Source organism: Triticum urartu, chromosome 2A (genome assembly GCF_056163025.1).
Source record: "Triticum urartu cultivar PI428250 chromosome 2A, HENAU_Tu73, whole genome shotgun sequence".
Lineage (NCBI taxonomy): Eukaryota > Viridiplantae > Streptophyta > Magnoliopsida > Poales > Poaceae > Triticum > Triticum urartu.
The window spans coordinates 370,778,457-370,791,734 of record NC_141874.1 but is presented as its reverse complement, the minus strand read 5'-3'; the positions used below and the strand labels follow the sequence as shown (position 1 = coordinate 370,791,734).

The 13,278-nt window shown below is 48.3% G+C and overlaps 2 protein-coding genes across 2 annotated transcripts; both read right to left on the bottom strand.

The window, feature by feature from the left end:
- Positions 1-4,891: 4,891 nt before the first annotated feature.
- Positions 4,892-5,986, bottom strand: LOC147985143 (uncharacterized). The gene is made up of 2 exons (XM_087541429.1): positions 5,111-5,986; positions 4,892-5,026 (listed from the first exon to the last, which is right to left on the bottom strand). Exons 1-2 carry the CDS (start codon positions 5,984-5,986, stop codon positions 4,892-4,894), a joined length of 1,011 nt encoding a protein of 336 aa, XP_087397555.1.
- Positions 5,987-7,676: 1,690 nt separating this feature from the next.
- Positions 7,677-8,033, bottom strand: LOC147985142 (uncharacterized). Its single transcript, XM_087541428.1, has one exon. It carries the CDS (start codon positions 8,031-8,033, stop codon positions 7,677-7,679), a length of 357 nt encoding a protein of 118 aa, XP_087397554.1.
- Between the last annotated feature and the right edge of the window lie 5,245 nt (positions 8,034-13,278).

The window sequence follows — 13,278 nt, the reverse complement described above, 5'->3', positions numbered from 1 at the left end:
TTCGCTAACGGAGCTCACGAGATTTTCTACTTTAAGTTTTGTGTTGTGAAGTTTTCAAGTTTTGGGTAAAGATTTGATGGATTATTGAACAAGGAGTGGCAAGAGCCTAAGCTTGGGGATGCCCATGGCACCCCCAAGATTATCTAAGGACACCTAAAATCCAAAGCTTGGGGATGTCCCGGAAGGAATCCCCTCTTTCGTCTACTTCTATCGGTAACTTTACTTGGAGCTATATTTTTATTCACCACATGATATGTGTTTTGCTTGGAGCGTCTTTTATAATTTTAGTCTTTGCTTGTTAGTCTACCACAATCATCCTTGCTGTACACACCTTTTGAGAGAGCCATACATAATTTGGAATTTGATAGAATACTCTATGTGCATCACTTATATCTTTTGAGCTTTATAGTTTTACTCTAGTGCTTCACTTATATCTTTTGAGTTATATAATTTTTCTCTAGTGCTTCACTTATATCTTTTAGAGCACGGTGGTGGATTTGTTTTATAGAAACTATTGGTCTCTCATGCTTCACTTAGATTATTTTGAGAGTCTTAATAGCATGGTAATTTGCTTCATAATAATATGCTTGGTATTCAAGATTTGTAAAACTTTCTTTTGAGTGCGTTGAATACTAAGAAGAAATTGATGCTTGATAATTGTTTTGAGATATGAGGATGGTGATATAAGAGTCATGCTAGTTGAGTAGTTGTGAATTTGAGAAATGCTTGTGTTAAAGTTTGTGATTCCCGTAGCATGCACGTATGGTGAACCGTTATGTGATGAAGTCGGAACATGATTTATTTATTGATTGTCTTCCTTATGAGTGGCAGTCGGGGACGAGCGATGGTCTTTTCCTACCAATCTATCCCCCTAGGAGCATGCACGTAATACTTTGCTTTGATAACTTCTAGATTTTTGCAGTAAGTATATGAGTTCTTTATAACTAATGTTGAGTCCATGGATTATACGCACTTTCCTTCCTTCCACCATTGCTAGCCTCTCTAATACCGCGCACTTTTTGCCGGTATCATACACCCACCAAATACCTTCCTCAAAACAGCCACCATACCTACCTATCATGGCATTTCCATAGCCATTCCGAGATATATTGCCATGCAACTTTCCACCGTTCCGTTCATTATGACACGCTCCATCATTGTCATATTGCTAGCATGGTCATGTAGTTGACATTGTATTTGTGGCAAAGCCACCGTTCATAATTCTTTCATACATGTCACTCTTGATTAATTCCATATCCCAGTACACCGCCGGAGGCATTCATATAGAGTCATATTTTGTTCTAAGTATCAAGTTGTAGTTGTTGAGGTGTAAGAAAAATAAAAGTGTGATGATCATCATTTTTAGAGCATTGTCCCATGTGAGGAAAGGATGATGGAGACTATGATTCCCCCACAAGTCGAGATGAGACTCCGGATGAAAAAAATTAAAAAAAGAGGCCATAAAAAAAGAGAAAGGCCCAAATAAAAAAATGATAGAAAAAGAGAGAAGGGACAATGTTACTATCCTTTTACCACACTTGTGCTTCAAACTAGCACCATGATCTTCATGATAGAGAGTCTCTCATTATGTCACTTTCATATACTAGTGGGAATTTTTCATTATAGAACTTGGCTTCTATTCCAATGATGGGCTTCCTCAAAATGCCCTAGATCTTCGTGAGCAAGCAAGTTGGATGCACACCCACTTAGTTTCTTTTGTTGAGATTTCATATACTTATAGCTCTAGTGCATCCGTTGCATGGCAATCCCTACTCACTCACATTGATATCTATCGATGGGCATCTCCATAGCCCGTTGATACGCCTAGTTGATGTGAGACTATCTTCTCCCTTTTTGTCTTCTCCACAACCACCATTCTATCCCACCTATAGTGCTATATACATGGCTCACGCTCATGTATTGCGTGAAGATCGAAAAAGTTTTGAAAATGTCAAAAGTATGAAACAATTACTTGGCTTGTCATCAGGGTTGTGCATCATTTAAATACTTTGTGTGGTGAATATATAGCATAGCCAGACTATATGATTTTGTAGGGATAGCTTTCTTTGGCCATGTTATTTTCAGAAGACATAATTGCTTTTTTTAGTATGCTTGAAGTATTATTATTTTGATGTCAACATGAACTTTTGTCTTGAATATTTTAAATCTGAATATTCATACCACAATTAAGAAGATTTACATTGAAATTATGCCAAGTAGCACTCCGCATCAAAAATTATGTTTTTATCATTTACCTACTCGAGGACAAGCAGGAATTAAGCTTGGGGATGCTTGATACGTCTCCAACGTATCTATAATTTTTGATTGCTCCATGCTATATTATCTACTGTTTTGGACTATATTGGGCTTTATTATCCGCTTTTATATTTTTTTGTGACTACCCTATTAACCGGAGGCCCAACCCAAAATTGTTGTTTTTTTGCCTATTTTAGGGTTTCGAAGAAAAGGAATATCAAACGGAGTCCAAACGGAATGAAACCTTCGGGAACGTGATTTTCTCACCGAATACAACTCAGGAGACTTGGACCCTACGTCAAGGCACGTAACAGGAGGCCACGAGGTAGGGAGGCACGCCCTACCCCCCAGGCGCGCCCCACCCTCGTGGGCCCCCTGTTGCTCCACCGACGTACTTCTTCCTCCTATATATACCCACGTACCCCTAAACTATCAGATACGGAGCCAAAAACCTAATTCCACCGCCGCAACTTTATGTATCCATGAGATCCCATCTTGGGGCCTATTCCGGTGCTCCGCCGGAGGGGGCATCGATCACGGAGGGCTTCTACATCATCATCCAAGCCCCTCCGGTGAAGTGTGAGTAGTTTACTTCAGACCTACGGGTCCATAGTTAGTAGCTATATGGCTTCTCCTCTCTTTTTGGATCTCAATACAATGTTCTCCCCCTCTCTTGTGGAGATCTATTCGATGTAATCCTCTTTTTGCGGTGTGTTTGTTGAGACCGATGAATTGTGGGTTTATGATCAAGTCTATCTATGAATGATATTTGAATCTTCTCTGAATTCTTTTATGTATGATTGGTTATCTTTGCAAGTCTCTTCGAATTATCAGTTTGTTTTGGCCTACTAGATTGGTTGTTCTTGCCATGGGAGAAGTGTTTAGCTTTGGGTTTGATCTTGCGGTGTCCTTTCCCAGTGACAGAAGGGGCAGCAAGGCACGTATTGTATCGTTACCATCGAGGATAACAAGATGGGGGTTTTATCATATTGCATGAAACTATCCCTCTACATCATGTCATCTTGCTTAAGGTGTTACTCTGTTTTTAACTTAATACTCTAGATGCCTGCTGGATAGCGGTCGATGAGTGGAGTAATAGTAGTAGATGCAGGCATGAGTCGGTCTACTTGTCTCGGACGTGATGCCTATATACATGATCATACCTAGATATTCTCATAACTATGCTCAATTCTGTCAATTTCTCAACAGTAATTGGTTTACCCACCGTAGAATACTTATGCTCTTGAGAGAAGCCACTAGTGAAACATATGGACCCCGGGTCTCTTTCTCATCAAATCAATCTCCATCACTTTATTATTGCTTTGCTTTTACTTTGCTTTTACTTTTTACTTTGCATCTCTATACCAAAAATACCAAAAATATTATTTATCATCTCTATCAGATCTCACTTCCGTAAGTGACTGTGAAGGGATTGACAACCCCTAAGCGCGTTGGTTGTGTTGAGCTATTGTTTTTGTGTAGGTACGAGGGACTCGAGCGTAGCCTCCTACTGGATTGATACCTTGGTTCTCAAAAACTAAGGGAAATACTTACGCTACTTTACTACATCATCCCTTCCTCTTCGGGGAAATCCAACGTAGTGCTCAAGAGGTAGCACCCAGCGAAGCCGGTTGGCGAGCAGCCGGTTGTGCGGTAATTTTAAAGTGGTGGGGCCGGGTTGGGTAACCCGGCGGTCCTTGACTTAGTGTTCATGGCGTGCTGGTGCTCTGGCCTTGCGCACTTGCCGGCCGACAGCTGAAGCCGGTTCTGTGGCTTAAGACAAAGCGGGAGGCCGGAGCGATCCCAACGCGTCAAGAACTGCTGAGTAAGGCGGCGGGTAGTGACCAAGCCGGCCATCCTCCGAGCCCCCGGGTCGAGCAAGTCGGACCGGTGGACGGGTTTGATGAAGAGGTAAATAATGCATAAATGCAGGAGACACAAAAGCTTGCTCGGAAAGGGCAGCCCCCGAGCGTCGTTCGGGGACCCCATAGTTTTCAGATGATTACAAAAGGCAGCGATACATACGTGCACACGGATAACTGTAAAATGGGCGGAGGAGTTCCGCATTCCACGGCCGGGTTGTTTCTTCGCCGGCGGTATCCCTCTTGCGCTTGTTTGACTTGTGGGCATCGATGAGGTAGTAAGCGTTGCGATCGCACAAGGCTTTGCTGACGATGAAGGGGCCCTCCCATGGGGAGGACAACTTGTGTTGGCCGGTCTGGTCTTGGACGAGTCGAAGGACGAGGTCTCCCTCTCGAAAGGTGAGGGGCTTGATCTTCTTGCTATGGTGGTGCCTCAGGCCTTGCTGGTAGATGGCTGAGCGGCTGAGCGCTAGGAGACATGCTTCTTCCAGCAGGTCGACACCGTCTTTGCAGGATTCTTTGGATTCGGCTTCGGTGTACATCGTGACGCGTGGCTAGTCAAACTCGACGTCGGTCGGGATGACGGCTTCCGCTCCATATATGAGGAAGAACGGGGTGAACCTTGTTTACTAGTTTGGCGTTGCTCCAAGACCCCAGAGGACGGCCGACAGCTCATCGAGCCAGCTGCCGGGTGAACGGATGAGTGGCTCGACAAGCCGCGGCTTGATGTCGGATAGGCTGAGGCCGTTGGCCCGCTTGACCTGGCTATTGGACTACGGGTGTGCAATGGAAGCCAGGTCGAGGCAGATGCCAGAGACAGAGCAGTACTGCGCGAGCACGCCCTTGGCAAAGTTGGTGTCGTTGTCCATGATGATGCTGTTTGGAATGCCGTAGCACACCGCGATGTCCTTGACGAATCAGACAGCCGTTGGCCCGTCCGGTTTCTTGATTGGCCTTGCTTCGATCCATTTGGTGAACTTGTCCACCGCCACCAGAAAATGCGTCATGCCGCCTCGAGCAGTCTTGAAGGTCCCCACCATGTCGAGTCCCCAGACTGCGAAGGGCCAGGCGACTGGGATGGTCCAGAGTGCCGACGTCAGCTGGTGGTTGCGCTTGCTGAAGCGCTGGCATCCCTCGCACTTGAGGACAAGCGACTCGGCATCTTCGAGGGCCGTGGGCCAATAGAAACCATGGCGGAAAGCCTTGGCCACCAGGGACCGCGAGGCAGCGTGGTGCCCGCACTCGCCCTGGTGTATGTCGAGGAGGATCTCAATGCCCTTGTCTTGCTCGACGCAGCGCTGGAACAAGCCGGTGGAGCTGCATTTGACGAGCTCATTGTTGATGATGCTGTAGGCGGACGCCCGGCGCTGCACTTGTCGGGCTTCGGTCTCGTCCATGGGGAGAACCTCGTTCTCTAGAAACATTAAGATAGGCAGGGCCCATGATGGCGCTGTCACCACGGCGAAGACGGCCACCATGGCGGGTTCTGGGACAGCAGCCCACAAGCCGGGTTCAACAGCCCCCGGGTTTGGAACGGCGGCGGCCAGGTCGACGGCTGCAGCCCCCGGGCCGGGTTGGGCAGTCCCTGGGCCGGGTTGAGCAGTCCCCGGGCCGGGTTCGGCAGACCCCAGGCCGGGTTGAGGCGCGGCCGGGGTGTCCGGGACGTAGATGGACCCGGAGTCCGGAGACAGCTTGACGGATGGCTTGTGCAGGTGCTCAAGGGAGACGCCGGACGGGATGGATTGCCGGGACGAGGTGATCTTGGTGAGCGTGTCGGCCGCCTCATTTTCCGCACACGGGACGTGGTGGAACTCGCAGCCCGCGAAGAATCCGGACAACTTCTGAACAAGGAAGCAGTAGCTCGCCATGTTGGGGTCATGGGCGTCCCATTCGCCGGAGCACTGCTGCACAACTAGATCCGAGTCGCCATAGCATAGGATGCGCCGGATGCCGAGTTCCTTGGCAAGGCGGAGGCCATGCACAAGGGCTTTGTACTATCCAACGTTGTTCGAGGCGGTGAAGTAGATTTGCAGCACGTATTTGAGCCGGTCGCCCTTCAGGTAGGACAGCACAATGACGACCCCTAGGTCGAGACACATCTTCGAGCCGTCGAAGTGCATGCGTCAGTGCGTTGAGTCCGGCGGCGGCATGTGCTGAGTCTCGGTCCACTCGATGAGGAAGTCGGCCAGAGCTTGGGACTTGATCGTAGTACGGGCCTCGTACAGGGTGGTGTGGCCAGCTAGCTCGAGCGCCCACTTGGTGACCCAACCAGAGGCATCCCGGCACCCGATAATCTCGCCGAGAGGGGTCATGTTGACCACGGTGACAATGTGCTCTTGGAAGTACTGCTTCAATTTCTTGGCGGTGAAGTACACGCCGTAACACATCTTCTGGTAGTGCAGGTAGTTCTGCTTGGAGGCGGGGAGCACCTCGCTCAGGTAGTAGACGGGACGCTAGACGGCTTGGATCTTGCCCTTCTCTGGTCGCTCGACCACCATCACCGTGCTGACTGACCGCGAGGTTGTGGCGATGTAGAGCAACAGCGACTCCTTCTCGGCCGGTGCGGCCAGGACGGGCGTGGTGGAGAGCATGCGCTTGAGGTCCCGGAAAGCCTCGTCCTTCTGGTCGTTCCATTCGAACAACGTTGTCTTCTTCATCTGCTGATACAGGGGCAAGGCCCTCTCGCCTAGCCGGCTGAGAAACCGGCTGACCGAGGCCAAGCAACCGGTGAATTTTTGGACATCACGCAGCCGAGCCGGCTTGCGCATGCGCTCGATGGCCTTGATCTTCTCCGGGTTTGCCTCAATGCCGCGCTCCGAGATGAGGAAGCCGAGTAGCTTTCCGGCCAGGACCCCGAAAACACACTTTTCTGGGTTGAGCTTGACCTTGTACTCGCGCAGGTTGGTGAAAGTTTCCTTCAGATCGTCGAGGAGTGTGAGGGGCTGCTTGGTCTTCACCATGATGTCGTCCACATAGATGTGGATGTTGCGGCTGAGTTGCGGTAGCAAGCAATTCTGCATGCAGCGCTGGAAGGTGGCGCTGACGTTCTTCAGGCCGAACGACATGGTGATGTAGCAATATGCCCCAAAGGGCGTGATGAATGACGTCTTCAGGGCGTTGGCCGTGTCCAGCTTGATCTAATGATAGCCGGAGTAAGCATCCAGGAAGGACAGGAGCTCACACCCGGCAGTGGAGTCGATGACTTGGTCGATTCGTGGGAGGGCGAATGGATCTTTGGGGCAGGCCTTGTTCAGGATGGTTTAGTCGATACACATGCACCAGGTCTTGGTCTTCTTCAGGACGAGGACTGGGTTGGCAAGCCACTCGGGGTGAAACACTTCCATGATGAAGCAGGCCGCCAAGAGCTTGGCAACCTCTTGACCAATGGTTCTTCTCTTCTTTTCGGAAAAAACGTCATAGGGGTTGACGGACAGGCTTGTCTTCCTTGCGGACGTGGAGTTTGTGTTCGGCATACTTCCTCAGGATACCTGGCATGTCCTTTGGGGTCCATGCAAAAATATCCTGATTCTCATGGAGGAAGTCGACGAGCTCGCCTTCCTATTTGTTATTGAGGCAGGTGCCCACGACAACGTACTTGCTGCAGCTGGGGTCTTCCGGGTTCAGCTTCACTTTCTTGGTCTCATTGGAGGGTTTGAACCAGGCCTCATTGGCCGGCTCCTCGACCGGGAATGGCGCAGTCGATGTCTCGTTGGCCAAGGCCACGATCTGGTCGAGGTGGCGCCGCTCCTCGGCCACGACCAGTGGCTCGGCTAGCTTGGCGCCGTCTCGGGCACACTCTATGGACTTGCGGTAGTCGCCGATGATGGTGATGAGGCCCTTCGGACCCGGTAGCTTCATCTTCAGGTAGTGGGGACCGCCATGATTTGGCGAGTGCAGGCCAGCCCAGCAGCGCATGGTACGCACTGGTCAGGTCCACCACCTCGAACCAGAGTGGCTCACGTCACAAATGGTCGCTGTCACCGAACAAGACGTCTAGTTGGACCCAACCGATTGGAGAGCAGGAGAGGCCGAGAACGATGCCGTGGAAGATCGTCCGGGTCGGCTCCAGGTCTTTGGCCTCGAGGCTGAGCTTGGTCATGGTGTCACGTTAGAGGATATTGATGCTTTTGCCGCCGTCGATGAGGACTCAGGAGAACTTACACGTGTGCTGAGGCACGACGATGGTGGGGTTGAGGATGAGGGGATAACCATCCGGGTTCGGCATGATGGCCGGGTGGTCCTCCCGAGTCCAAGTGATCGGGCGCTTCGACCAGTGCTCCGACTAGTGCATGTATTCTGGTTTCGTTGGGATGACAATGTTCACCTCCTACCGAAGGAGGCGCTCGCTGCGTTTGTCGTTGCTGAGGCTGGTGAAGACGACGTAGGTCGCGTTCTAGGCTGGGTAGACATCGTTGCGCATCGCGCCGCTAGCTCGAGGCGGCGGCGGAGGTGGAGGCGGCTTCCCCGCTCCCGGAGCCGGGGCTGGAGGAGGCGGGATGTCGCCCCTCATGAGGCACTTGGTGATGGCGCACTGTCGAAGTGTGTGCGTGGACGGCCTTACTCCGCTGTGGTGCTTGCAAGGGGCATCGAACATCTCCTCAAAGCTCATGGAGGGTTGCCATGTCGTCTTGCCTGTCTGCCGGCGCTTCGTGGCCGGGTCGGTCGTGGGCACCTGTTCGGTGGCCGCGACAAGCCGGTTGTCGTAGCACTCGGTTGGCTAATCATCCTTGCTCTTGTTGTTCTGCTACTTGTGCTGTTGCCGGCTTCCTTCGCCAGCCGGCTTCGGAGGGCGAACCGGCTTTTCTTTGCCGGCTTCATCCAGTGCCACCTGGATCTTCATGGCGGAGTCGGTGTTGGCGTACTTGTCCGCCATCACCATGAGTGCGGCCATGGTGGCCGGCTCGGAGCATAAGAGCTTGTGCTTGAGGAGGGTGCCATCCTGGCACCCGTTCACGAAGTATTGGATCACTTGGACTTCGTGGACGCCCTCACAGCTGTTCCGGAGCTCGTTCCAGCGTGCAAGGTACTCATGGCCGGTTTCCGCCAGTCCCTGCACGCACATGGCGAGCTGACTGGGGCGGCCGGGTCGTTTGTGGGTGCCGGTGAAGTTGCGCACGAAGGCCTACTCGAAGTCGACCCGCGCGTTGATGCTGCCCGCCGGCAAACTGTTCAACAAGGTGCGGGTCGACCCCTGGAGCATGAGTGGCGCGTATCGCACGGCGAGGCGGTGGTTACCGCCGGCGATGCCGATGGTTGTGGTGTATTCGGTGAGCCAGTCCTCCGGCTTCACGGTGCCGTTGTACTTGGGGGGTGTTGCGGGGGAACGTGAACCCTTTAGTAAAGGGCTCATCCCGGATGCAAGGTCCGAAGCACGCCAGACCGATGGGGCCGCTCTCCTCCAGCTCCTGGGAGAGGGCGAGCTGGTCGAGGCGGTGGCGGGCGTCGATGTCGTCGATGGCGCGGGGGCCCAGCCGGTCGGCGACCGCGCCGTAATACGTCTCCAACGTATCTATAATTTTTGATTTCTCCATGCTATTATATTATCTATTTTGGATGTTAATGGGCTTATTTTTACACTTCTATATTATTTTTGGGACTAACCTATTAACCGGAGGCCTAGCCCAAATTGCTCTTTTTTTGCCTATTTTAGAGTTTCCCCGAAAAGGAATATCAAACAGAGCCCAAATGGAATGAAACCTTCGGGAGCGTTATTTTTGGAACAAACATGATCCAGGAGACTTGGAGTGGACGTCAAGAAGCAATCGAGGAGGCCACGAGGCAGGGGGCGCGCCCAACCCCCTAGGCATGCCCTCCACCCTCATGGGCCCCTCGTTGCTCCACCGACCTACTTCTTCCTCCTATATATATCCATATACCCCGCAAACATCTAGGAGCACCACGAAACCCTATTTCCACCGCCACAACCTTCTGTACCTCAGAGATCCCATCTTGGGGCCTTTTCCGGAGCTCCGCCGGAGGGGGCATTGATCACGGAGGGCCTCTACATCAACTCCATGGCCCCTCCGATGATGTGTGAGTAGTTTACTTCAGACCTTCGGGTCCATAGCTAGTAGCTAGATGGCTTCTTCTCTCTCTTTGGATCTCAATACAAAGTTCTCGATTCTCTTGGAGATCTATTTGATGTAATCTTCTTTTGCGGTGTGTTTGTAGAGATCCGATGAATTGTGGGTTTATGATCAAGTCTATCTATGAACAATATTTGAATCTTCTCTGAATTCTTTTATGCATGATTGGTTTATCTTTGCAAGTCTTTTTGAATTATCAGTTTGGTTTGGCCTACTGGATTGATCTTTCTTGCAATGGGAGAAGTGCTTAGCTTTGGGTTCAATCTTGCGGTGCTCAATCCCAGTGACAGAAAGGGAAACGACACGTATTGTATTGTTGCCATCGAAGATAAAAAGATGGGGTTTACATCATATTGCATGAGTTTATCCCTCTACATCATGTCATCTTGCTTAAGGCGTTACTCTGTTCTAATGAACTTAATACTCTAGATGCATGCTGGATAGCGGTCGATGTGTGGAGTAATAGTAGTAGATGCAGAATCGTTTTGGTCTACTTGTCACGGACATGATGCCTATATACATGATCATGCCTAGATATTCTCATAATTATTCGCTTTTCTATCAAATGCTCTTGTTCACCCATCGTAATACTTATGCTATCTTGAGAGAATCCACTAGTGAAACCTATGGCCCGCAGGTCTATTCTCCATCATACAAGTTTCCAATCTATTTTATTTTGCAATCTTTACTTTCAATCTATATCATGAAAATGCCAAAAATATTTATCTTATTATTATCATCTCTATCAGATCTCACTCTTGCAAGTGGCCGTGAAGGGATTGACAATCCTTTTATCGTGTTGGTTGCGAGGTTCTTATTTGTTTGTGTAGGTAAGAGGTGACTTGTGCGTGGTCTCCTACTAGATTGAAACATTGGTTCTCAAAAACTGAGGGAAATACTTACGCTGCTTTACTGCATCACCCTTTCCTCTTCAAGGGAAAACCAACGCAGTGCTCAAGAGGTAGCAAGAAGGATTTCTGGTGCCATTGTTGGGGAGATCTACGCTAGGTCAAGACATACCAAGTACCCATCACAACTCTTATCCTTCGCATTACATTATTTGCCATTTGTCTCTCATTTTCCTCTCCCCCACTTCACCCTTGCCGTTTTATTCACCCTATTTTCCTTTCGCCCTCTCTTTTCGTTCGCCTCTTCTTCCTCCTGCCTTCTGTGTGCTCGTTCTTTTTGCAATTTGTTGCCATCATGTCTGAAACTGGGGAGGTTATCCTTGATAAGGATAAGAATATGGAAAACTTTGATGATATTGATGATCGTCCTGAAAACTCTACTATTTTACACACTAAAAGGTTTCGGATTGGTAGCGGTAATATTATTGGGAAGGGAGTTATTCAAGATTTCTTTACTTGTGCCGGCGCTTTGCCCACCATGAGTGGATCTATCCTTCATAAAACTAGTAGTCTCGCAGATGCTATATCTTTGCTCATAGTTGAACTCGAAAGACAATTTTTACATATGCATGCTTCCATACAAAGGATTTTCCTGGAATTTTCTAATATTGAGCATTCTTGTGTTAAGCGAGCAGCAACCATCTTTTTAGCTCATGAGTTCAGATTTATAATAAAAGAAGCCAATGAAATTTTTGCGCATTATAGGGTGGATGCTGTCCGTCCTCCCATAGAAGCGATCTTTTTCTATCAAGAAGACATTATGCATTTACGATCTTTAGATCACGTTGCTTTTAATGAAAACCTTAGAAAAAAGGTTCCTATCGATGCTCTTGTTAATAGGATCTCTGAACTTAATGATAATTTTGCCATCCAGAACAATGGGCTAGGTTTTTCCCTTGAACAAAGGCTCATGACTTCTTGCCAAAAGAATGCTTATAATGATGAATTGATTGTGCAATATGAGGGGCCAAAGGAGGAACCAACACCTCCCGAGCTTGATCTTGGGGACTTTTGTCCCATTAAATTTAGCCCTTTTGATTACTTTTGCTTGCCATAAAGAAAGTTTGCTGCTGAACATAGGGAGTATGAGATGAGCTTTCGCGATTTACCTTATCATTATCATGGCAATACCTAGATCCATCTTTGCTTTTATGCCTAGCTACGGGCGTTAAACGATAGCGCTTGTTGGGAGGCATCCCAATTTTATTTTTATTCCTTGCCTTTTGCTCCTGTTTATTAATAAAAACTTCATCTAGCCTCTGTTTTGGTTGTGTTTTTTGTGTTTAATTAGTGTTTGTGCCAAGTAGAACCGTTGGGAAGACTTGGGGGAAGTCTTTTTGATCTTGCTGTAAAAAATAGAAACTTTAGCGCTCACGAGAATTGCTGCCATTTTTTACTGGAGAGTGATATTTAGTTAATTATTTTTGCATATGATTAGTAGATAAATTACTCACGTCCAGCAATTTATTTTAGAATTTTTGTGATTCCATAAGTTTGTGTTAGTTACAGATTACTACAGACTGTTCTGTTTTTGACAGATTCTGTTTTTCGTGTGTTGTTTGCTTATTTTGATGAATCTATGGCTAGTAAAAGAGTTTATCAACCATAGAGAAGTTGGAATACAGTAGTTTTAACACCAATATAAATAAAGAATGAGTTCATTACAGTACCTTGAAGTGGTGTTTTGTTTTCTTTCGCTAACGGAGCTCACGAGATTTTCTTGTTAAGTTTTGTGTTGTGAAGTTTTCAAGTTTTGGGTAAAGATTTGATGGATTATGGAACAAGGAGGGGAAAGAGCCTAATCTTGGGGATTCCCATGGCACCCCAAGGTAAAATACAAGGACACCAAAAAGCCTAAGCTTGGGGATGCCCCGGAAGGCATCCCCTCTTTTGTCTTCGTTCATCGATAACTTTACTTGGAGCTATATTTTTATTCGCTACATGATATGTGTTTTGCTTGGAGCATCTTGTATGATTTGAGTCTTTGCTTTTTAGTTTTCCAAAATCATCCTTGCTTTGCACACCTTTTGATATAGACACACATGAATTGGAATTTATTAGAATACTCTATGTGCTTCACTGATATCTTTTGAGCTATATAGTTTTTGCTCTAGTACTTCACTTATATCTTTTAGAGCACGGTGGTGGTTTTATTTTTATAGAAAT

Excerpts from the sequence above, each read along its gene's own strand:
- LOC147985143 (XM_087541429.1), bottom strand. The coding sequence starts at position 5,986 with ATGGCGAGCTACTGCTTCCTTGTTCAGAAGTTGTCCGGATTCTTCGCG. Across the intron at positions 5,027-5,110 it reads GCGGCATGACGCATTTTCTG|GACATCGCGGTGTGCTACGG; the intron begins GTGGCGGTGGAC and ends TGATTCGTCAAG.
- LOC147985142 (XM_087541428.1), bottom strand. The coding sequence starts at position 8,033 with ATGCGCTGCTGGGCTGGCCTGCACTCGCCAAATCATGGCGGTCCCCAC.